This window comes from Amblyomma americanum, chromosome 8 (assembly GCF_052857255.1).
Source record: "Amblyomma americanum isolate KBUSLIRL-KWMA chromosome 8, ASM5285725v1, whole genome shotgun sequence".
NCBI classification, from domain to species: domain Eukaryota; kingdom Metazoa; phylum Arthropoda; class Arachnida; order Ixodida; family Ixodidae; genus Amblyomma; species Amblyomma americanum.
Genome location: NC_135504.1, coordinates 161,396,313 through 161,421,794, shown reverse-complemented (window position 1 = coordinate 161,421,794; position 25,482 = coordinate 161,396,313). Strand labels below are relative to the sequence as shown.

At 49.7% G+C, this 25,482-nt stretch overlaps 1 protein-coding gene across 1 annotated transcript in view; it reads left to right on the top strand.

Annotated features, from left to right (window-relative positions):
• The window catches only part of LOC144102135 (kallikrein-4-like), a 196,233-nt gene extending 171,763 nt beyond the window's left edge, over positions 1 to 24,470 (top strand). The window contains exons 7-8 of the mRNA XM_077635439.1: positions 22,092 to 22,252; positions 23,914 to 24,470. Of these exons, the coding sequence (XP_077491565.1) occupies positions 22,092 to 22,252; positions 23,914 to 24,105 (353 nt within the window). The 3' untranslated portion in view covers positions 24,106 to 24,470. The remainder of the gene's footprint in view (positions 1 to 22,091; positions 22,253 to 23,913) is intronic.
• The last annotated feature ends 1,012 nt before the right edge of the window (positions 24,471 to 25,482 follow it).

Sequence of the window (25,482 nt, the reverse complement as noted above, 5' to 3'; positions counted from 1 at the left end):
ATTCCAGGTTGCACTATTGTTTACTTATCTGGGGAGTCACTGGGAAAACTAATCTTGAAAGCCTTTTTTGATTGCAAAAGAAATCTATTCGCTTTAATGAAAATTTATCAAGATATGACTCCACATCTTCCTACTTCAGCAAGAACCGAATACTACCTATGCAAACATTATATTATGAGCGACTGTCGCAGGTGACATTCTTGGAATTCATAGCCAATCGGCAACAATTTTTTTTCTAAATACACGACCAATCAAACACGATATGAGTTTAGACACACAAATATACAGAAACCAAAAAGCAGGACAAACTGTAGAATGCAGTCTTTGAACTGGCAAATCCCAAACCTTTTGATCTCCCATCCCGAGTTAATTGATATTATGGAGAAATTTTCCTCTCTCTCTGCTTTTCGTAAGCGGGCGAAAAGTTACTTTCGGGAAAATGCACTATATTTTTTTTCTGCTTACATCTTTCTATTGATCGCACATTTGTTTTATTTTCTATGTGCACAGTTAATTTCTCCTTTTAGCCCCATAATCCCTCTTCCCCAGTGCAGGGTAGCCAACCGGAACCCCTTTCTGGTTAACATCCCTGTCTTTCCCTCCTCCTCTTTATCTATTTATCTATATATATGTTCGATCTGTGTCTGCTCTTGCACTGCGCTATTCTGTGATTTTTCTTTTGTTTTTTCTAGGTATACAATTAGTTTCTAGAGATATGTTTGATCTGTCTTCTTTTGCGTTGTCCTTTTCTGTGATTTTTTTAGACTTGTTTTCTGAATAATAAGAACAGAATGAATTTTTATATAAGGAAGTTGCGTTGCACAAACATATACATTGTGATCATTATATTGTTTATGTACGTGTATATAAGTGCTCCTTGCTGTTGTGTTTGAGTGGTACTTAGGGCACAGTCAGGCGGATTGATTCTAGCCTTTTGCCCTCTGCACCAAGACACTGTGTTGTCTGAATTTCTTGAATAAAAAAAGAACGCTAGGGGGCCTCAGCCGTCGCAGCGATGGTGTGAAGCAGACAGTGACTTTAGCGCTTTTGCCTATGTTTGCGGGGGACGCGCTGAGGGGTGGGGGTGGAGGGTTTAACTCACCGCTCAGACCGGAGGCGCGCAGTGCCCTCGAGCTAAAATAATTAGAAATGTAGTCTTTAATGAAGCGCGGCCTTACACTGAATGTTTTATTAAGGATCATGTATTGGTTTTTCCCCTCCCCAATTGCGTTTTTAGAACTCTCTTTTTTGTGCGGATAACGATAAGAAAGGTGTCGACACATATGGTTCTGATTCATTTCATATATGTATAACCATGCGCATATGTATAACCATGCGCATGCGTTTTTTTTGCTTCCTTCCACTTGTGAACTTTCTGGTAGACTGCAAAAGTTGCACTTCTTTTCTCTTCGAACAAAAAGTTCATCGCAGTTTTCGTCACTTCTTGTACTTGTAGTTCGTCCGCCAGCGCTGCCTGTCTAAGAATGATATATGCAGATCAGCCCTACTTCTTTCTGCGTCACCATCCGTCTCTCATCTTTCTGTCCTGGACTCTTCGATCAGTGGCTTTAGGTGGCCATTATCGAAGGGAAGCCTCGGGGTTTTCTCCGTCCAATAGCTCACACCATAGAAGCTTGAGACCAGCAATAAGACCCAGTAATGAAGAGGGCTTGTTCCGCTAAGGCCCGTTGTGCATATGCCGAGCCCGACGGAAAGTAAGCACTCAGGGCCCCCTTGACCGAAGCCAGAGCTATGGTGCCAGAAGAATCTGATGCGAGTAACCTGCACAATAAGTGGTGATTTTACGTGAATATTATAATGAAATTTTTTCGTAATGACGTTTTCGCTTCTAAAGGTTTTTTTTTTTTCAATTTTACCCCATCGAAATGTCTGCATTTGTCTTACATCATTTCATATTTCTTTTTTCTGGAACCGCGGTAGCTCAGTGGTTACGACGCTCGGCTGCTGGCCCGAAAGGCGCCAGTTTGATCCCGGCCCCTGCGGTCCAGTTTCGATGAAGGCGAAATTCTAGAGCTCCGTGTGCTGTGCGATGTCACTGCACGTTAAAGAGCCCCAGGTGGTAGAAATTTTCGAAGCCCTTCGTTAGGGCGTCTGTAAGGCCGCGCTTCATCAACGCGCATATCTTTTTTATTCCTTTAGCTTGTGGTCACTGCGGGCCTCCGGTCAACGCCCCTCCCCCCCCCCCCCCCAACCCCCTACCCCCGCAAGCAGTGGCAAAGGCGCAGGAAGCACTGGCTGCTTGATAGCACCACTGTGACGGCCAAGGACACCTGGCGCCAAGCAAGCCAGCGAGGCGCGAACAACGAGCACGTGGTTCCGCTTGATCTCAGGCAGCATTCCCACGGCGGCAGAACGCGAACCACCTCGCATTCCGCGATGGGCCCTTTTTTTCTATTTTTTTTCTGGCATTCTCGATGGCACCGAAGCGTCGCGGTTCTCCGCCGTCTGACATTCCTGCGGCGAGCCAGTGGCTCAGTGGTCCCGCCAATTAGCTAAAAAAAAAAAACGCTTCATCCTTTGAGAGGCGACGCGCGGGTGTGGCAGGGAAAGGGAAAGCATTAAGCGCTAAGGCCGAGAACTCCCCTCGGGGAGAGGGTTTTCAAAATGTTTTCTGTATATGTTTCTTTTTCTTTATAGCCAAGCTCCGGGCTCGAAGTTGGGTCCAACCTTCAGGGGCTGTGGCTACCTCCATTGGTTATCGAAGCTTAGGGCGGGCCTCGATATATGACAGCCCTAATTTCTTTGTTTGCAAAAGCTTTAAAACTGCATGTAAAATCATTGGAGGGCAGTCTTGTCTAGTTGAGCTAGAGGCTCCGTGCAGTGGCACGTAATTCTGGAACCCTAGACTCTAACCTCGCGTCGATGAGTAAGGGCTTGTAGAGAGTGTTTCTCTGTGTGAGAGTTGTCTTCGTCAGTTACAGCTTGACCGTCCGTGTGACTCAACTTGTAACGCAGTTTGCCCTTGTACATACTGTAAATATATTCTCTCTTTGACCTTCATCTGCACATCTCCCTTCATCACCGCCGAACAACAACGTTTGGAAGGGTCTGCACCCTTCCGAAGAACCCAACGGACCATCAAAAAATTACTGGCGCAGCACGACAGAATTCGGCGACCATCAGCCCCGAGCTGACACCACCCGCAGGCCCAGCAGTGTCCAGGCACTCGGCAACGCCCAGCTCGTGGTAGCCACCCAGGCGGACCAGAAGGAATCGATCTCCGGCACTAGCCAAGCTGAAAAGGTACCCCGGCTCACCGACCCCAAGGCGGCGTTCACCCTTCAGCTCCGGACGAGTTTGGAGAAGAAACGGCACCTACTACCGACAGCAGCACGGGTGAGCGGGATTCCTTACGTCTCTTTGAGGTGGTCATGGCTCAAGCGTAAACGGGTGTATGGTGCAGACGCGGAGCATGATGGCGAGCTCAGCTGACAGAGGGGCAGAGGAGAGTGCATCGGACCAGAATGTATTTGAGGAGGACGACCTGTCAAGTGATATTTCGCAGGAAGACGCGATGTCGGCAGGGGCAGCATTAGATGGGGCGACGAAGGAGCCGGTAGCGGAAACGCGTCGGAAAATAACTCCAGGGGCAAGGTCTGATGCCGTAGAGATCCGCCGCATGGAACTAGATTTTCAGCTCGAAAAGCTTAAGATCGAATCTCGCGAACGCATCGAGTTGGGGAAACTTGGCATAGGACCGATAGGTGGCAAACAGACCCCCTTAATGCTGGTACCCGACGAGCAACGGCGAACGGGCCTCGACCCAGTATCCCAATGTGCCAAGGTCCTAAAGGGGCTCAAGTTACCGTGTGACGCGGATGTACCGCTGTGGTTTGACGAGGTAGAAAGATTATTCACAACGTACGATGTGCCAGAAAACAGCCGCGTACTTTTGATAATGCCAGCGCTGACCAAGCGCGTGCGGTACTTGCTTCGTGGACTCAAGGACGAGTGCGGTGGCTACGACTTAGTGAAGAAAGCCGTTTTAAACGAGCTAAAACTCACCCCCGCTGAGTACCTAGACCGGTTCGAGCGCGCCTCAAAGCGCAAGGAGGAAACATGGGCGCAATTTGCCTCTCGCGTAAAAACTTACTTCCATTACTACCTGCGCTCGAGAGATGCAGACAGCAAGGAAGACGTGGTGGCTCTCGTCGTGGCCGATAGGATGAAAGCGAGCCTAAGCACCGAGGGCTTAGAATACGTGCGCCTCCGCGAGGGAGAGAAATGGGTGACACCGGACGAGATGTCACGGATGCTGCAGACATTAGAGCAGGCTAACGGAAAGGGGCGCGCGGTGCGACAAACGGTCACACACTCTGAGAAAGAAAACACTCCTACGCAACCTGCGGCCAGCGACAAGAGACGACAGGTGCAGTGTTTCGTGTGCCGCGCAGTAGGACATCGCGCAAAGGGCTGCCCACGAGCCGCTCACAATGCGCAGAAAACCGATAAGCTCGCCCGGACACAGAGAGTGGCAGTATCCAGCACAGAGACAGCTGAAATCTTAGCGTCAGCCCACCCGCACAGGACTTTGGTGGCGGAAATTAATGCCCCAGGGTCGTCCGACCAAGCACGGCAATCAAAGCTACAGCAGGTTCAGATCAAATGCGCCGGTGTGCCGGCAACTGCAATCATTGACACCGGTAGCGAGATTACTGTAGTCAGAGAAAGCCTCGTGCCCAGCGTATCCCAGGAGCCTTCGGGCAAGATTAATCTTGTTTCACCTTTGGCGAAACAGTAGGGGCAAGACTAGTTATCCCCGCGGTCAGTGTGAAGCGGTGCCCCACACTTGTAGTGCGACCGGAGACCGTACATATAGTCTGTGCGCTCACAGGCAAGCTCGCGGAGGGTATAGACTGCTTACTATCACGGGAGGACTGGGAGCTGCTAGCGCAGATCGACAGCTGCGGCGCGGCGCTTGCCCAGAGCAAGAGCCACGTTGCGGCTGACACAGCTACCGTGTCCTTCTCCGTGGCCGAGAAGAGCTAGGAGCCGACCCCAACGACGGGCGAGGTCCACGCGAACCAAACCCAGACGGACGAACAGGAAAACGATGAGTCCAGCGAGGCATCGGGCGAGCAGCATAAAGCGGGCCGCGACGAGTACCCGATTGAAGACCAGTGCTCAATGCGTGACGACGAGGACGCGTCCTCAAAGCAGCGAGAGAAGTTCCGTTCGGCCCAGCTGTCCGATGAAAGCCTTAGGAAATCTTGGGAGGACGCAAAATCGGGAAAAGGGGGCATGTTCATCTCGGACGGTCTTTTATACCACCGGGACTCCATCGCAGGCGCTAAAGTCAAGCAGCTTCTGCTGCCCCTCAGCAGACGGGAAGAAGTGCTTTCACTGGCCCCCGAATCTCTCTGGGGAGGACATTTGGGCCTAAGAAAGACGAGGGCGAGAATTAAGTATAGCTTTTTCGGCCCGGTTTAGAGGCAGATGTGGCACAACGATGCATGACGTGTCACGCTTGTCAGATCAGGTCAGATCGGCGGCTTAAAGACAGGGTGCCTATCACACCACTCCCTAGACCCGACCACCCTTTTCAAGTAGTAAACGTCGACATTATCGGGCCGATTGACATGCCCTCAGGCCGGGGCCATAGGTACGCTCTTTGCCTGGTTGATTTGTGCACGCGGTGGCCCGAAGTGGTTTGTCTGCGTTTACTAACCGCGAGAGCAACATGCGACGCCCTACTCGCAATCTTTAGCCCCACCGGTATCCCGGAAGTTATATGCTCAGACCAAGGAACTAACTTCACTGCACAGCTGACAAGGGAGATGTTAGCAAGATTGGGATGCGCGCCCCGTTTTTCGACTCCAGAACATCCCGAGAGCAACGGGACAGTAGAACGGTGGAACCGCGTCCTCAAAAACAGGCTTTTTCGTGTAATAGAGAAAGACCCGAGAAACTGGGACAGGCTCATCCCATTTGAGCTATGGGCGTACAGGGAAGTACCCCATGACACCGCAGGGGTTGCCCCATTCCGACTACTTTACGGCAGGAATCCTACGGGGCCGCTGGCCATTTTGCAGAGCACTTGGACGGGTGAGCAGCCACTCCCAAACACACTAAGGGAAGAGCCCGCAAAATATTTGAGACAGCTGCGCGAACAGCTAGAGATAGCCGCGGCAGTAGCGGGGCTAACGGCAAGCGCACGACAGGGGAGCTACACGCAGGCGTACAATAGGCAGGCTAGGAACAAAGTTTTCAGCGTCGGAGATCAAGTTCTCGTGTTTGATACCGACCGCGACAACAAACTAGCTCCTAAATGGCTCGGCCCATATGCCATAACCGCGCAGGAAAGGCAACACTCCTACAGGATCGATACCGGAGCGCGAGCCGCGCCACTTGTGCATGCAAATAGGCTTCGGCCTTACTACGCGCGGGTTAGTCACGTTGGTGCCGTATTCGACGAAGACACGGATTTCGGAGAAATTGAGTACACACCTCGCCCTGCGCCCACACAGTCGGGCCCCTTTTCCATCGAACAGGAGAAACTGGCACATTTGGACTCTCAGCAGCGCGCTGAAATGGCGAAACTGTTCGCCGGTTACGCTGACCTGTTCGATGAGACACCGGGAGCGGCCGAAGTGGGACTGCACAAAATCGAGTTACAAGACGGGTACCAGCCAAAACGCGCCTTCCCATATCGAGTGCCCGAGCTTCTTAGGGTTGAGGTTAGCCGCCAGGTTGACGAGTTGTTAGACCTGGGTCTTATATACCCCGTAGAGAGCGACTACGCTCATCCCATGGTCTGTGTTGGGAAGAAGGACGGCTCAGTGCGCATGTGCATCGATTACCGCGCTCTGAACGCAGCCGCACGCACTGATGCATTCTCGATGATACCCCCAAATGAGTTAATTATGAGGGTAGGCCGCGCGAAGTTCATTACACTAGTAGACCTGCGACGAGGTTATTGGCAGGTACCAGTGGCCCCCGAAAGCCAACATTTGACCGCGTTCGTGACCCACGAAGGACAGTACGCTTGGCGCGTCATGCCATTTGGGCTAAAAAATGCGGCTGCCACTTTCCAGCGAATGATGAATACGCTGCTCTCCAGGCATCAGGCCTACGCTGCGGCGTATCTCGATGACATTGCCATTTTCTCAACGTCGTGGCAGGAACATCTGAAGCAGCCGACCATTGTGTTTGGCTTACTCCGCGAAGCAAAACTTAAGGTGAGCCCGGAGAAGTGCCAAGTCACACAGGCACAGATTAGGTACTTAGGTCACGTAGTGGGAGGTGGTACCCACGGGCCGGACCCCGAGAAGCTAGCCGCTATTCAGGACCTCGCGCCGCCCACCACAAAAAAGCAGCTGCGAAGCCTGCTGGGGCTATGTGGCTACTACCGCGAGTATTTCCAGAACTACGCTGAGGTCGCCGCGCCACTCACGTCCTTAACGAAGCGAGGGGTCATCATCATCATCATCATCAGCCTTACTACACCCACTGCAGGGCAAAGGCCTCTCCCATGTCTCTCCAATTAACCCTATCCTTTGCCAGCTGCATCCACCCTTTGCCTGCAAACTTCTTAATCTCATCCGCCCATCTAACCTTCTGCCGCCCCCTGCTACGCTTACTTTCTCTTGGAACCCACTCCGTTACCCTTAAAGACCAGCGGTTATCTTGCCTTCGCATCACATGCCCTGCCCAAGCCCATTTCTTTCTCTTGATTTCGACTAGGATGTCATTAACCCGTGTTTGTTCCCTCACCCACTCTGCCCGCTTCCGATCTCTTAACGTTACACCTATCATTTTTCTTTCCATGGCTCGCTGCGTTGTCCTTAACTTAAGCTGAACTCTTTTCGTTAGCCTCCACGTTTCTGCCCCGTAGGTGAGTACCGGTAAGATTATGCTGTTGTACACTTTACTCTTGAGGGAAATTGGTAAACTGCCACTCATGATCTGCGAGAATTTGCCATATGCGCTCCACCCCATTCTTATCCTTCTAGTTATCTCCCTCTCATGATCCGGATCAGCTGTCACTACCTGCCCTAAGTAGACGTATTCCGGCACAATTTCTAGGCTCTCGCTGCCAATTGTGAACTGTTGTTCCCTTGCTAGACTGTTGAACATTACCTTGGTTTTCTGCATGTTAATTTTTAGACCCATCGATCTGCTCTGCCTGTCTAACTCGTTGATCATGATTTGCAGTTCACCTCCTGAGTGACTCAGCAAGGCAATGTCATCAGCAAATCTCAGATTATTTAGGTATTCTCCATTTATTCTTATTCCCAACTGTTCCCAATTCAGGCCTCGAAATACCTCCTGCAAACATGCGGTGAACAGCATTGGCGATATCGTGTCTCCTTGCCTGACGCCCTTCCTTATTGGAATTTTATTGCTGACTTTATGGAGGACTATAGTAGCTGTGCAGTTGCTATATACATCTTCCAGTATTTTGACATAAGGCTCTTCTACCCCCTGATTACGCAATGCCTGTATGACTGCTGAGGTTTCCACTGAGTCGAATGCTTTCTCGTAATCAATGAAAGCTATATATAGAGGTTGGTTATATTCTGCACATTTCTCTATCACCTGAGTGATAGTGTGAATATGATCTATTGTGGAATATCCTTTACGAAAGCCTCCCTGATCATTTGGTTGATTAAAGTCTAACGTTGCCCTGACTCTATTAGCGATTACCTTAGTAAATACTTTGTAGGCAACGGATAGTAAGCTGATCGGCCTGTAATTTTTCAAGTCCTTGGCGTCTCCCTTCTTATGAATTAAGATAATGTTTGCATTCTTCCAAGCTTCTGGTACAGTCGAGGTCATAAGGCATTGCGTATACAGGGTGGCTAGTTTTTCTAGCACGATGTCCCCTCCATCCTTCAACAGATCTGCTGTTACCTGATCCTCCCCAGCTGCTTTTCCCCTTTTCATTGCTTCTAAGGCTTTCTTTACTTCATCTTTCGTTACTGGCGGGATGACGTATTGCTGTGCACTGCTGTCTTTCTCATTGGCGCTCTGATTACATTGGCTACTGTACAGCTCTGTGTAGAACTCTTCGGCTACGTTAACTATCTTATCCATATTGCTAATGACATGGCCCTGCTTGTCTCTTAATGCATACATCTGGTTTTTACCTATGCCTAGTTTCCTCTTCACTGTTTTTAGGCTACCTCCGTTCTTTATAGCATGCTCGATTCTCTCCATATTAAACTTCCTTATGTCGGCTACCTTGCGCTTATTTATTAACTTTGATAGCTCCGTTAGTTCTATTCTATCGGTAGCGTTAGATGCCTTCATGTTTTGGCGCTTCTTAATCAGATCTTTCGTCACCTGAGATAGCTTCCCGGTATCTTTTCGAACTGTCCTACCGCCTACTTCTACTGCGCACTCCGTAATTATTGATGTCAGGTTATCGTGCATTGAATGAACATCAAGATCATCTTCCTCAGTTAAAGCCGAGTATCTGTTTTGCAGCGCTATCCTAAACTCCTGTGCTTTCCCTCTTACGGCTAACTCGTTAATGGTCTTCTTCTTCGCTAGCTTCTTCCGTTCCCTCTTCAAGTCTAAGCTAATTCTAGACCTTACCATTCTATGGTCGCTGCAACGCACCCTTCCGAGGACGGCCACATCCTGAATGATGCCAGGTTTAGCGCATAGTATGAAGTCGATTTCATTTTTAATCTCACCATTGGGGCTCTTCCAGGTCCACTTCCTGTTTTCTCGTTTGCGGAAGAAGGTATTCATGATCCGTAAATTATTTCTATCCGCGAATTCGACTAATAACTCTCCCCTGCTATTTCTAGAGCCTATCCCATAGTCACCTACCGCGAGGTACCAGCGAGGGGTACCAATCGCGATTCCTTGGACTCTGAAAGCGCAGGAGGCTTTTGATAAGCTAAAGGAGTCGCTTTGCGAAGCGGCAGCGCTAAACACCCTCGATATCCGCAAGCCGTATTGGCTGTTCACGGAGGCATCCGAAGTCGCAGCCGGAGCTTGTTTGGCACAGATGGGAGAGGCGGGGCGAGAGGAACCGATCGCCTTCGCCAGTCACAAATTCACGCCAACTCAGACCCGCTGGTCAACAATCGAGCGCGAGGCATTCGCCATAATTTGGTCGCTTAAGAAATTTGACCACTGGGTGTTTGGTGCACAGATTAATGTGGTCTCCGATCACAATCCTCTTACTTATCTGACGACGAGCACACCTCATGGCGCGAAACTAGCAAGGTGGGCACTGGCCTTACAGCGCTACAATGTGGTTGCATCGCACAGGCGAGGCACCTGCAACGGCAACGCTGACGCGTTATCTCGCGTCCCCAACATCAGCTGGGGAAAAGAGCAAAGCAATAATTGAGCCATGACCCCTCAGGCAGGCGTGAATGTTCCCGTTCACTCGCTGCGCTTTGGGATGTGAACAGTGGTGTGTGAGCGGAACCATGTGCAAGGACGCTGGCACGCTGACGCTCGTACTGTGATGAACTTCATTTATGAAGAGTTTATAACGAAGTGCGGTAGAGTTCATCAGTCAGGAACCTCCACATGACTGGACGGTTTTCACCGACTCTAAAGCAGCCCTTCAAGCCCTCCAAGCTGCGCTACGCCGCGGGTCGCAGGAACAACGTGTTGCTGAGATCCGTCTACTGTACCACGGCACCGTTTCCAAAGGTCATGACATCATTTTTCAATGGCTGCCAGGACACTGTGGTATTAACGGTAATCACCAGGCCGATGTGGCTGCGCGTTCGCCTCACAACGACGGACTTCCAGTGAGGATCCCAATATCAAGACCTGACGCAGCGTGTGGGCTTCGCCCTTTGGCGCTGGAGCTCACACTTTTAGCGTGGAACACGGGAGAGTTTTGCAACCTCCGCCTCAAGGCACTGGACCCTGGACTGCGCCTTCGTCTTCCACGTAACTTAGCACGTCGCGACGCAACATTGTTAAGTCGCTTAAGGATCGGCGTTGCTTTTACCAACCACTATACTTTCCGGATGGGGATGGCCGACAGCCCTGCCTGTGAAAGCTGCGGTTGTGAGGAGACCATCGCTCATCTTCTCTGTGAGTGCCCTGCATTTGCGAGTGCAAGACATACACTGTGTTCTGCCCTGGACCGCCTCGATCCTCGCCCATTAGCAGAGCAAAAGATCCTCGGTCCGTGGCCACAGCAGTCGACTGCCCTCAAGGCATACAAGGCACTCTTTGCCTACCTGAGAGCGACTGGATTTAGTGACAAATTGTGACAGCGTTGTGCGTGTGTGTGTGTGTTATGCCTTTTTCCCTTGCTCTCTTCCTCCTTTTAGCCCCCCCTAATCCCTCTTCCCCAGTCTATCTATCTATCTATCTATCTATCTATCTATCTATCTATCTATCTATCTACCTACCTACCTACCTACCTACCTACCTACCTACCTACCTACCTACCTACCTACCTACCTACCTACCTACCTACCTACCTACCTACCTACCTACCTACCTACCTACCTACCTACCTACCTACCTACCTACCTACCTACCTACCTACCTACCTACCTACCTACCTACCTACCTACCTACCTACCTACCTACCTACCTACCTACCTACCTACCTACCTACCTACCTACCTACCTACCTACCTACCTACCTACCTACCTACCTACCTACCTACCTACCTACCTACCTACCTACCTACCTACCTACCTACCTACCTACCTACCTACCTACCTACCTACCTACCTACCTACCTACCTACCTACCTACCTACCTACCTACCTACCTACCTACCTACCTACCTACCTACCTACCTACCTACCTACCTACCTACCTACCTACCTACCTACCTACCTACCTACCTACCTACCTACCTACCTACCTACCTACCTACCTACCTACCTACCTACCTACCTACCTACCTACCTACCTACCTACCTACCTACCTACCTACCTACCTACCTACCTACCTACCTACCTACCTACCTACCTACCTACCTACCTACCTACCTACCTACCTACCTACCTACCTACCTACCTACCTACCTACCTACCTACCTACCTACCTACCTACCTACCTACCTACCTACCTACCTACCTACCTACCTACCTACCTACCTACCTACCTACCTACCTACCTACCTACCTACCTACCTACCTACCTACCTACCTACCTACCTACCTACCTACCTACCTACCTACCTACCTACCTACCTACCTACCTACCTACCTACCTACCTACCTACCTACCTACCTACCTACCTACCTACCTACCTACCTACCTACCTACCTACCTACCTACCTACCTACCTACCTACCTACCTACCTACCTACCTACCTACCTACCTACCTACCTACCTACCTACCTACCTACCTACCTACCTACCTACCTACCTACCTACCTACCTACCTACCTACCTACCTACCTACCTACCTACCTACCTACCTACCTACCTACCTACCTACCTACCTACCTACCTACCTACCTACCTACCTACCTACCTACCTACCTACCTACCTACCTACCTACCTACCTACCTACCTACCTACCTACCTACCTACCTACCTACCTACCTACCTACCTACCTACCTACCTACCTACCTACCTACCTACCTACCTACCTACCTACCTACCTACCTACCTACCTACCTACCTACCTACCTACCTACCTACCTACCTACCTACCTACCTACCTACCTACCTACCTACCTACCTACCTACCTACCTACCTACCTACCTACCTACCTACCTACCTACCTACCTACCTACCTACCTACCTACCTACCTACCTACCTACCTACCTACCTACCTACCTACCTACCTACCTACCTACCTACCTACCTACCTACCTACCTACCTACCTACCTACCTACCTACCTACCTACCTACCTACCTACCTACCTACCTACCTACCTACCTACCTACCTACCTACCTACCTACCTACCTACCTACCTACCTACCTACCTACCTACCTACCTACCTACCTACCTACCTACCTACCTACCTACCTACCTACCTACCTACCTACCTACCTACCTACCTACCTACCTACCTACCTACCTACCTACCTACCTACCTACCTACCTACCTACCTACCTACCTACCTACCTACCTACCTACCTACCTACCTACCTACCTACCTACCTACCTACCTACCTACCTACCTACCTACCTACCTACCTACCTACCTACCTACCTACCTACCTACCTACCTACCTACCTACCTACCTACCTACCTACCTACCTACCTACCTACCTACCTACCTACCTACCTACCTACCTACCTACCTACCTACCTACCTACCTACCTACCTACCTACCTACCTACCTACCTACCTACCTACCTACCTACCTACCTACCTACCTACCTACCTACCTACCTACCTACCTACCTACCTACCTACCTACCTACCTACCTACCTACCTACCTACCTACCTACCTACCTACCTACCTACCTACCTACCTACCTACCTACCTACCTACCTACCTACCTACCTACCTACCTACCTACCTACCTACCTACCTACCTACCTACCTACCTACCTACCTACCTACCTACCTACCTACCTACCTACCTACCTACCTACCTACCTACCTACCTACCTACCTACCTACCTACCTACCTACCTACCTACCTACCTACCTACCTACCTACCTACCTACCTACCTACCTACCTACCTACCTACCTACCTACCTACCTACCTACCTACCTACCTACCTACCTACCTACCTACCTACCTACCTACCTACCTACCTACCTACCTACCTACCTACCTACCTACCTACCTACCTACCTACCTACCTACCTACCTACCTACCTACCTACCTACCTACCTACCTACCTACCTACCTACCTACCTACCTACCTACCTACCTACCTACCTACCTACCTACCTACCTACCTACCTACCTACCTACCTACCTACCTACCTACCTACCTACCTACCTACCTACCTACCTACCTACCTACCTACCTACCTACCTACCTACCTACCTACCTACCTACCTACCTACCTACCTACCTACCTACCTACCTACCTACCTACCTACCTACCTACCTACCTACCTACCTACCTACCTACCTACCTACCTACCTACCTACCTACCTACCTACCTACCTACCTACCTACCTACCTACCTACCTACCTACCTACCTACCTACCTACCTACCTACCTACCTACCTACCTACCTACCTACCTACCTACCTACCTACCTACCTACCTACCTACCTACCTACCTACCTACCTACCTACCTACCTACCTACCTACCTACCTACCTACCTACCTACCTACCTACCTACCTACCTACCTACCTACCTACCTACCTACCTACCTACCTACCTACCTACCTACCTACCTACCTACCTACCTACCTACCTACCTACCTACCTACCTACCTACCTACCTACCTACCTACCTACCTACCTACCTACCTACCTACCTACCTACCTACCTACCTACCTACCTACCTACCTACCTACCTACCTACCTACCTACCTACCTACCTACCTACCTACCTACCTACCTACCTACCTACCTACCTACCTACCTACCTACCTACCTACCTACCTACCTACCTACCTACCTACCTACCTACCTACCTACCTACCTACCTACCTACCTACCTACCTACCTACCTACCTACCTACCTACCTACCTACCTACCTACCTACCTACCTACCTACCTACCTACCTACCTACCTACCTACCTACCTACCTACCTACCTACCTACCTACCTACCTACCTACCTACCTACCTACCTACCTACCTACCTACCTACCTACCTACCTACCTACCTACCTACCTACCTACCTACCTACCTACCTACCTACCTACCTACCTACCTACCTACCTACCTACCTACCTACCTACCTACCTACCTACCTACCTACCTACCTACCTACCTACCTACCTACCTACCTACCTACCTACCTACCTACCTACCTACCTACCTACCTACCTACCTACCTACCTACCTACCTACCTACCTACCTACCTACCTACCTACCTACCTACCTACCTACCTACCTACCTACCTACCTACCTACCTACCTACCTACCTACCTACCTACCTACCTACCTACCTACCTACCTACCTACCTACCTACCTACCTACCTACCTACCTACCTACCTACCTACCTACCTACCTACCTACCTACCTACCTACCTACCTACCTACCTACCTACCTACCTACCTACCTACCTACCTACCTACCTACCTACCTACCTACCTACCTACCTACCTACCTACCTACCTACCTACCTACCTACCTACCTACCTACCTACCTACCTACCTACCTACCTACCTACCTACCTACCTACCTACCTACCTACCTACCTACCTACCTACCTACCTACCTACCTACCTACCTACCTACCTACCTACCTACCTACCTACCTACCTACCTACCTACCTACCTACCTACCTACCTACCTACCTACCTACCTACCTACCTACCTACCTACCTACCTACCTACCTACCTACCTACCTACCTACCTACCTACCTACCTACCTACCTACCTACCTACCTACCTACCTACCTACCTACCTACCTACCTACCTACCTACCTACCTACCTACCTACCTACCTACCTACCTACCTACCTACCTACCTACCTACCTACCTACCTACCTACCTACCTACCTACCTACCTACCTACCTACCTACCTACCTACCTACCTACCTACCTACCTACCTACCTACCTACCTACCTACCTACCTACCTACCTACCTACCTACCTACCTACCTACCTACCTACCTACCTACCTACCTACCTACCTACCTACCTACCTACCTACCTACCTACCTACCTACCTACCTACCTACCTACCTACCTACCTACCTACCTACCTACCTACCTACCTACCTACCTACCTACCTACCTACCTACCTACCTACCTACCTACCTACCTACCTACCTACCTACCTACCTACCTACCTACCTACCTACCTACCTACCTACCTACCTACCTACCTACCTACCTACCTACCTACCTACCTACCTACCTACCTACCTACCTACCTACCTACCTACCTACCTACCTACCTACCTACCTACCTACCTACCTACCTACCTACCTACCTACCTACCTACCTACCTACCTACCTACCTACCTACCTACCTACCTACCTACCTACCTACCTACCTACCTACCTACCTACCTACCTACCTACCTACCTACCTACCTACCTACCTACCTACCTACCTACCTACCTACCTACCTACCTACCTACCTACCTACCTACCTACCTACCTACCTACCTACCTACCTACCTACCTACCTACCTACCTACCTACCTACCTACCTACCTACCTACCTACCTACCTACCTACCTACCTACCTACCTACCTACCTACCTACCTACCTACCTACCTACCTACCTACCTACCTACCTACCTACCTACCTACCTACCTACCTACCTACCTACCTACCTACCTACCTACCTACCTACCTACCTACCTACCTACCTACCTACCTACCTACCTACCTACCTACCTACCTACCTACCTACCTACCTACCTACCTACCTATCTATCTATCTATCTATCTATCTATCTATCTATCTATCTATCTATCTGTGTTGTTCTTTTGTCAGTGCCGCGACTTTTTTTTGTTTGTAGAACTGATTATTTCTGGCTGCATGAGGCTGCAATTTGAGTTTCACGTTGCCACGGCCTTTATTTGGTTTTGCGTAAATGAGCGGACTCCAAGCTCATTTAGCATCTTAGGGGGGACGTGTAAGGCCGCGCTTCATCAACGCGCATATCTTTTTTATTCCTTTAGCTTGTGGTCACTGCGGGCCTCCGGTCTACGTCCCCCCCCCCCCCCCCCCCCCCCCCTACCCCCGCGAGCAGTGGCAAAGGCGCAGGAAGCACTGGCTGCTTGACAGCACCACTGTGACGGCCGAGGACACCTGGCGCCAAGAAAGCATGCGAGGCTCGAACAACGAGCACGTGGGGCCGCTTGATCTCAGGCAGCATTCCCACGGCGGCAGAACGCGAACCAAGATTGCATGCTTTGGCGAACTACCATTTCAGGACAAAACAGGAATTAGTTGTGATGATTTCTTAAAACATTTAGAATTTTACCTTTCATCGACTGCCGTTTTCTTCAACCATCAGTTTTATGTTCCGCGCGATGGTGTTTGTATTGGGTCGACCCATGCGCCTATATTGAGTGGCATTTATTTATCGTGTGTTGACAAACGTGTCAGTGACCGGCTTTTATTGACCTCTAACGTTGTTAGGGTATTCAGATATGTGGATGACTACCTAATTGTGCTAACTGATCACGTAGGTTCAAAACCAAGCGCCATTTATGAAAACATTGTCACCATTTTCAGTAGTGAATCCAAGGGGCTTCTTTTCACTCAAGAACTTCCCCGCGATAATAGCCTGCAGTTTCTTGACCTGAGACTTGTGTTTAGGCAGGACAGACATATTCGTTGGTCCTACAACCCCAGATCGTGCAAAGAGCTACTCCCTTTCGGTAGTGCACATTCCAAGCTAATCAAGCGAGGAATCGTTGCGACATGCCTGAATGCAGCCTTGGAAAAATCTTGCCAGCATGAGATGGCAGTGAGCTTTGATGCGCAAACTGAACGCATTCACCAAGCCGGGTACCCAAAACACCTCATCAGGAGTATTAGTGAGAAACTTGTAAAAAAGCGCAAAGTGGCGTCAAGGGGGGAACAGGCTCAGAAAGACAAGGACAAAGAAAAGAAACCGACAGTGGTGATTCCCTATATTCATCGGCTTTCGCACAATCTAAAGAAAGTAGTCAGCAGGTATAAGGTCAATGTGGTTCTATCTGCTCCTTGCAAGCTGTCGCGCGTGTACACTTTGAACAAAGCAAGAATGGTTAGGCAGTGCAAAACTAATCACCAAATCCGCGCCACTGTTTGCACTACTGACGTTGTGTATGCTGTGCCTCTTAGCTGCGGTCTGGAATATATTGGCCAGACAGGTGAATGCTACAATGAAAGAGTGAGGCAGCACAAGATTGCGATAAAAAAATGGTTATGGGAACCACATAGCCACTCACTGCAAATGCTGCAATTGTCGTCTAGGTTTTGAAAACACCATATTCGTCGCAAGGTCTAAAGACAAATTAAAGCATGAAATCATAGAAGCTTATTACATCAAGCAGAGGGGTCATATCTGCATAAGCAAGCCATCTGTCTCGCTCTCAGAAGAAGAGATTAGGTTTCTTAGTGGGTCATTATCAGAGTTCTAATCATGGCTTGATCCTTTTGGCACGTGTTCCTATGCCCTGTCACTGCGTGTTTTTTGTTTTGCTTCTATCTTTGCCTGCTGGTTTTGGTTATTAAGCGGCTTTTTTCCATGAATAAACTTAGCTGGAAGTTGGCGCCTGTCCTGTCTTGAGTGTGCTTGTCTTCGTCTTTTAGCGCCTGTACGCTTTTTGCGTAAACCATGTCAAACCACCTCGCATTTTGCGATGGGCCCTTTTTTTTTCTTCTTTTTCTTCTGGCATTCTCGATGGCAGCGAAGCGTCGCGGTTCTCCGCCGTCTGACATTCCTGCGGCGAGCCAGTGGGTCAGTGGTCCCGCCAATTAGCTAAAAAAAAAACGCTTCATCCTTTGAGAGGCGACGCGCGGGTGCGGCAGGGAAAGGGAAAGCATCAAGCGCTAAGGCCGAGAACTCCCCTCGGGGAGAGGGTTTTCAAAATGTTTTCTGTATATGTTTCTTTTTCTTTATAGCCAAGCCCCGGGCTCGAAGTTGGGTCCAACCTTCAGAAGCTGTGGCTACCTCCATTGGTTACCGAAGCTTATGGCGGGTCTCAATATATGACCGCCCTAATTTCTTTGTTTGCAAAAGCTTTAAAACTGCATGTAAAATCATTGGAGGGCAGTCTTGTCTAGTTGAGCTAGAGGCTCCGTGCAGTGGCGCGTAATTCTACTACCCTAGACTCTAACCTCGCGTCGATGAGTAAGGAAGGGCTTGTAGAGAGTGTTTCTCTGTGTGAGAATTGTCTTCGTCAGTTACAGCTTGACCGTCCGTGTGACTCAACTTGTAACGCAGTTTGCCCTTGTACATACTGTAAATATATTCTCTCTTTGACCTTCATCTGCACATCTCCCTTCATCACCGCCGAACAACAACGTTTGGAAGGGTCTGCACCCTTCCGAAGAACCCAACGGACCATCAAAATAATTACTGCGTCCCTCATAGCCTGAGTCGCTTTGGAACTTTAACCCTAATAAGCCCAACCGTTTCCTTTCGCTTGTGTGACGTAACTCGCAGCTGTAATGCAGGCATCTCAGGGCTGGCCGCAAAGTTGTTTGCGATCAAAGAGGGCATAGTTGCAGGCAAGCTGGCGCGACATTATGAAGAACAAAAGCGGCAAAAAGACTCCCCTTCTCATTAGCTGCCTGGCCAGAAAATGTTATGCAGTCTTACCATGGCTACAAGCGTACCCAGAAATTCTGTATAAAATCATTTTTTGAGCGGGAAACCGTTTATGAGTGCAAATTTTTCATGCAATGTAAGATTTCGCTATAGTAATCAATATATTCGTAGATGACCCAACGCCAGTCTTGCGCTCTTTTCTCTATTAACGTTTTGCAATCGTCAAAAGCGTTCCCAATTGGTTTTCTATGAAAATCTTAACGCTTTGATGAGATCGAAGGAAACGCTTTGAATGAAATATTGTGCTACACATCAGAAAAATGGATCATTACGTCCATTATTTCCTTAACAGTAGCTTACAATCTTCCAATTTTCAAGAACTTTGACCGAGAATGTTGGACATGAGATTTCGCGTAGTCTCAAGGCTTTTAGATAGATATGGCGTTGACGTGGTCATGTCTGTACCCTGTAAGCTTTCTAAACTCTACCATTTGGGGGAGAAGCAGGCTCCGAAACCTATAATTTGCTGCTTAAATCATTCGAAAAGTATGTTTCATGCGCAACTGGCGTCGTTTTTAATGTCCCTCTCAGCCGTGGCCTATTTTACATTGGCCAATCTGGTAGATGCCTAAACGTCTGCTTGCAGAAACATGCATGCATGTTTCCCCCTTCAGTTCTTTGCGCTTTTTTTCAGATATAAGCATGCATGTTCCTTGCGTAGGCCGGATGGCCATGCCGGCCTGTTGACTGTCAGAGTTGCAAGTTCAATCTCACGGAAATTATACGAAGAAGAAAGCGGGATTTCGAAAGAAAGATCGTCGAGGTTGCTGCAATCCTCCGATCACAGCGAGCTGATTGCGTCTGAACGCCTTTGTTGTCCATTTTCAAAAAAGAATCTTTTTCTTTCTGCTTGACTCAAGGTTTTTTTTTCCGTACTTTTATTTTTGTCTGCGCATGCTGATTGCATCTGCTTTGCCCGGGGTCCTTTTCACGCTTTCCCCATGCTGAATGTTCTCATTTTTGCCATCATGGACTTGTTTTATTTTTATTAGCCCTCACATTGCGATTGCTTTCTAGTTTACACGTCTGACTGATCCTATTAGGTGTTCCTTCAGTAAATGTTCAGTTGCTAGTACCACTCTGGGCTGTCGAGTGCCTCTGTCTCTTCTGCTTTATGGTTTAGAGGGTTAACGTCCCAAAGCAACTCAGGATATGAGGGACGCCGTAGTGAAGGGTTCCGGAAATTTCGACCACATGGCGTTCTTTAAGGTGCACTTACGTCGCACAGTACGCGGGCCTCTAGCAAACCGTCTTCATTGAAATTCGACCGCCTCGGTCGGGATCGAACGACCGTCTTTCCGGTCAGCAGCCGAGCGCTGTAAACACTGAGCCACCGCGGCGGCAGTCCTCTGTCCCTTCTGTCTTTTGCGGTTTTTTGTTCTGTTGTTTGCGTTGAACGACTGGCTTAATTGCTGCGTCTGTGGTTTCTCCGAGGTAATCACTGCTAGCCTCCACCCGTGCAAGCCGATGTAACTGTTTACAGCCATCAGTGGATGCAGCCGCCGCTGTGGCTGAGAGTTTATGGTGCTCGGATGCTACGCAAAAAGACACTGATTTGACCCCGCGGCGTTCTGTGGCTGAGAGTTTATGGTGCTCGGATGCTACGCAAAAAGACGCTGGTTTGACCCCGCGGCGTTCGCATAGTCTTTAGTGCACGTTAGAGGACCCCTGGTTGTCAAACTTAAGCGGCCGCAAGGGCATCTGTCATAGCCAGAATCGCTTTGGGAAGTTAATCACCAAATAACCAAACCAATTGGTGTTTTGTGGGGTGTTTGGGATTTATCTCGAGAAAGAGGTTTACGATCAGCGCGCACTTCTCAGGACCGAATGCAAGGTCCTTACAGCCGAGGGGGTGTCGGCCCGAAGGCGCCTCGAGGCACTGCCCCGCAAGACGGGCGCGCTTTCCTTCTTTTCGCCCTTACTATCAGCTCGCGAGTGATCTTATTGCTGGGCAAGAGTACTGCCAGGTGCTTACCGTGCCAACTGCAGGTTCTAGCGAGAGAAGCAAGCATTTTTTGGCGCAGCCGCTGTGCCAACTGGCTGCACTTATAGGCTTGAGCTTGCACGCTCGGTCGAAGCCAGTTGTGGCATACGTCATCCATCGAGAGAAGGTAGGCAAGTATTGCGGTCAGTCTTCAATGGTTCAGTATGTGGTCTGGATTTTTCAGCGGTCTGACGGCAGCAGTTTTCAGGCGCATTAGTGAGGCTTCACTTCAAGCCGACCGCATATTCTCGGAATGCGGTGTACAGTGCTTCCGCACTGAAACAATCAATGCGACGAGGCAGCGTTGTCATTTTATAGAACCTGTTCAGGCGCAATGCAGTCATGCAGCGACGGAGGCTCCTTTATAAACATCGCGCAACGGATGAAGATTGGTGGCTACCTGAGTTTCCCGTCCGTATACACGACACCGATAGCGCCACTCCCATTGCCGGCATCTTTTCCGATTAACAGTACCTCTTGCTGGGCTACTGGTTGGTGTAACACTGTGTAACAAAAGTAAAAACAGGGCTAATTTTTACACAAACCACACAAAAAGACTAGACATGACGGGCGCTGTCCTGTCTGGTCTTTCTGTGTGGTTTGTGTAAAAATTAGCGCTGTTTTTACTTTTGTTGCACAATCTTTTCCGAGTTGCATTTGTTTCTGCCTGTTTCGCGACAGTGGTGCAGCATCACTGAAACGCTTATAATCCCACTGGCAGACGGCTCCCTATCGTCTGTGCTGGCCAAGGCGAACGTGAGCGTAGTGGACAGGGCGTCCTGCCTGGAGGCGCTCAGGAAGACCAAGCTGGGCCCGTCATTCAAGCTCGACGAGGGATCCATGTGCGTCGCCGGAGGAGACGGCGGAGGGGTCGCGTGCCAGGTGGGGGCTCTCTTTCGCTGTGGAGGCACGATATAATATTCGTGGCTCAGTGATCAGGGCGCTCGGCTACTGATCCGGAGTTCCGGGCTCGAACCCGACCGCGGCGGCTGCGTCTTTATGGAGGCGAAAAGCTCAGGCGCCCGTGTGCTGTGCGATGTCAGTGCCCGTTAAAGATCCCCAGGTGGTCGAAATTATTCCGGAGCCCTCCAATACGGCACCTCTTTCTTCTTTCATTCCCTCCTTTATCCCGTTCCTTACGGCGCGGTTCATGTGTCCAACGATATATGAGACAGATATTGCGCCATTTCCTCTCCCTGAAAACCAATCATTATTATCGTTTTTGCTTATGGTAACCTCTAAGCGCAAGGAATTATAGCTGGGCCGAGAGCTAAACTGAATACGCACAGGATTAAAACGCATAAAAAATACACGAGAATAAACGCGAGAAGTACAAATCAGATAAAACAGTGCACGTAGAAACAATGCATGCAATAAGATCATGTAAGGAAAGAAAAACAAATTTCGGCTGGTCTTCTTTCAGCTGAAACATAATGCACTGTGGCCAAGTCTTTTGTCACTTACAGCGAAGGCTTGCAAAACAATACAGTTCGTGAGAATGCTGCTTTAAACTAGCTCCATTCGCTCACCGTGCCTTAGTGAGTTGCCCGAGTGAAGCAAGGTTTACCATGTGGAAGGTGCCCTTCTGGGCTCACGCCACCTCTGCAGGGGCACAGAGTACGTTATTTCGCGCAATTGAGTGAATATTATCTTTCCAGTCAACTTCAAAATGCAGCTACCAAGACAGACAGACGCCTGGCAGTCAACTACGAAACGTAGAGCAACAGATTGGGGGCTGTTTTAGTCGACGACCATAGCTTCCCCACATTGTGGACGGCACCTCATGACACTGAAGATCTCTCTTTTGCACGTAATAGACGAGGCGACAATCTCCTTACTTTATCTTGGTCCTCTCAGCGGATTTGTCAATTACGGCGAAGGTTTGGGTGGTAACAATGCGTCTTCATGCTTCTCTTTTGTGGTGGCCATATTCCAAACGGACGCTATTTCGAAGATAAGCGGGTAAATAACTGCTCAAGTGTAAAACCCCTAAATGCGCAAAGGACTGTGAGCATATTCTCAGGGGCAAATTGCGAAGTTACACACATCGAAGAACGCGAGGAAAAAAATGGCCGCTTTCATGCTCAGCTCTTCCCTTCGTAGTCATTGGATGGCCGCTGAAAGATTCTAAACGGTCCTCGGGCGCTCTGTGCGTTTTGTGTTTGTGTAAGCGGGGAAGGTTCGACGGCAGCACACCTCGGTCGTCAATTGAAGAAATGGATTAAGGAAGGTGCGGAACATAGGAGAAAAATCAGAAGCCGTTTACGCTCGCTCTCGCTGTTTCAGGAATGACGCAGCGTAACTTAAGCGCAGTGAATTTTCGCGTGCTCAGAAAGTTTGGAGTCTAGACAGAGAAAAATCTCTCTGTCAATTGAGAATCTTGGCAGAAATTTCTCCTTAAAAGCATGCATCGGCACCTCTCTTAGTGGCGCACAAAAGTGCATTTTTGAATTTCTTTTTTCAAGAAGGTTTTTATGTTATGCAGCTCATTGTCGTCAAGGGAAGGTGTATTTTAAGGAAGTTCACCTACATGGCACGTGCAGGGAGACGACGGCGGACCGCTGGTGTGCCAGCGAAGCCCCGGCCAACGTTACGTTCTCGTGGGGCTCGTCTCGTACGGTGATCTGCAGTGCGGCCGGCTGGGTGTGCCCGCCGTGTACGCCGAGGTCGCCAAGAACATGGAGTTCATCACCGAAGCCACTGGCCTGCCACGAGAGCGGTTCACCGGGATGTAGGGCCACCAAGTGAGGCCACGGACTCCGCGGGCACGTGGGACCTGGTGTGCTTGCACTTCAGTGCACCATGCTGTAGTGCTGGGTAATTGACGCGTCTTCGCAGACCACGCTGGGGACGTCAAAGCGACACGGAAATTTCTCCCTAAATGACTGAAGCACAAAGCATCAGCTTCTGTAAGAAAGTGTTTACCTGTTTATTTCCTCTTCTGTATAAGTATATAATAACCTCTAACTGCGTTTCAATCCACTGAGTGAATTATCATGACATCATGGTCGACAGCCTTGCACGCACAAATCGCCCGCTCTTGCGAATTGCTGCTAAAGCTGACTTTATTTTCAAGAATAAAAACCATGTTTGGCGTCTATTTGAGTTATACATGTGGCTTATTTCTCAACACCAATAGTGCGAAAAGTATCAAAACAACGTAGCATGAACGCACAGATTTTGCACAGTTGAACCATCATCACAGTTGCATCATCATCATCTGGCTGACTAAACCCACTGCTGGGCAAAGGCCTCTTCCATGTCTACCGAATTAACCGTGTCCTTTGCCAGCTGCGCCCACCATATGCCTGCGAACTATTTAATCTCATCCGCACACCTAACCTTCTGCCGCCCCCTGCTACGCTTGCCTTCTCTTGGAATTCACTCCGTTATCCTTAAGGACCAGCGGTTATCTTTCCTCCGGAGTACATGCCCTGCCCAAGCCCATTCTTCCTCTTGATTTCGACTAGGATGTCGTTAACCCGAGGTTGTTCCCTCACCCGCTCTGCCCGCTTCCGCTGTCTTAACGTTACACCTATCATTTTTCTTCCCATTGCCCACTGCGTTGTCCTACACTTAAGCTGAATCCTCTTCGCTCGTCTCCACCTTTCTGCCCCGTAGGTGAGCACCGGTAAAATACAGCGGTTGTGTACTTTTCTTTTGAGGAATATCGGTAAACTGTCATTCGCGATGTGAGGGAGCCTGTCATATGCGCTCCCATTCTTATTCTCAACACCCGCCCTTAGTAGACGTCATTATCTGCCCTAAGAAGACGCATTCCCTTACCACTTCCAACACTTCGCTGCCAATTGCGAACTGCTGTTTCCCTAGAATGTGGAACGTTAGTTTGGTTGTCTATATGTTAATTTTCAGACCAACTATCCTGCTCTGCCTGTCTAACTCATTGATCATGCACCCCGCAGGGGGGCATCTGCTACATGCGGATGTTGGTGAGTTGCGACACCATGGGTTCCTGAGTATCCGCAGGGACATCCCGCAGGGGGATGATGGTGAGCATTGCGTCCCCACGGACCCGAACACCCGCGTTTAGCCGTGCGTAGCTCACCCGTGTCCGGGAAAAGGTGGTTGAGCTGGTGGTTGAGCCGATGCCG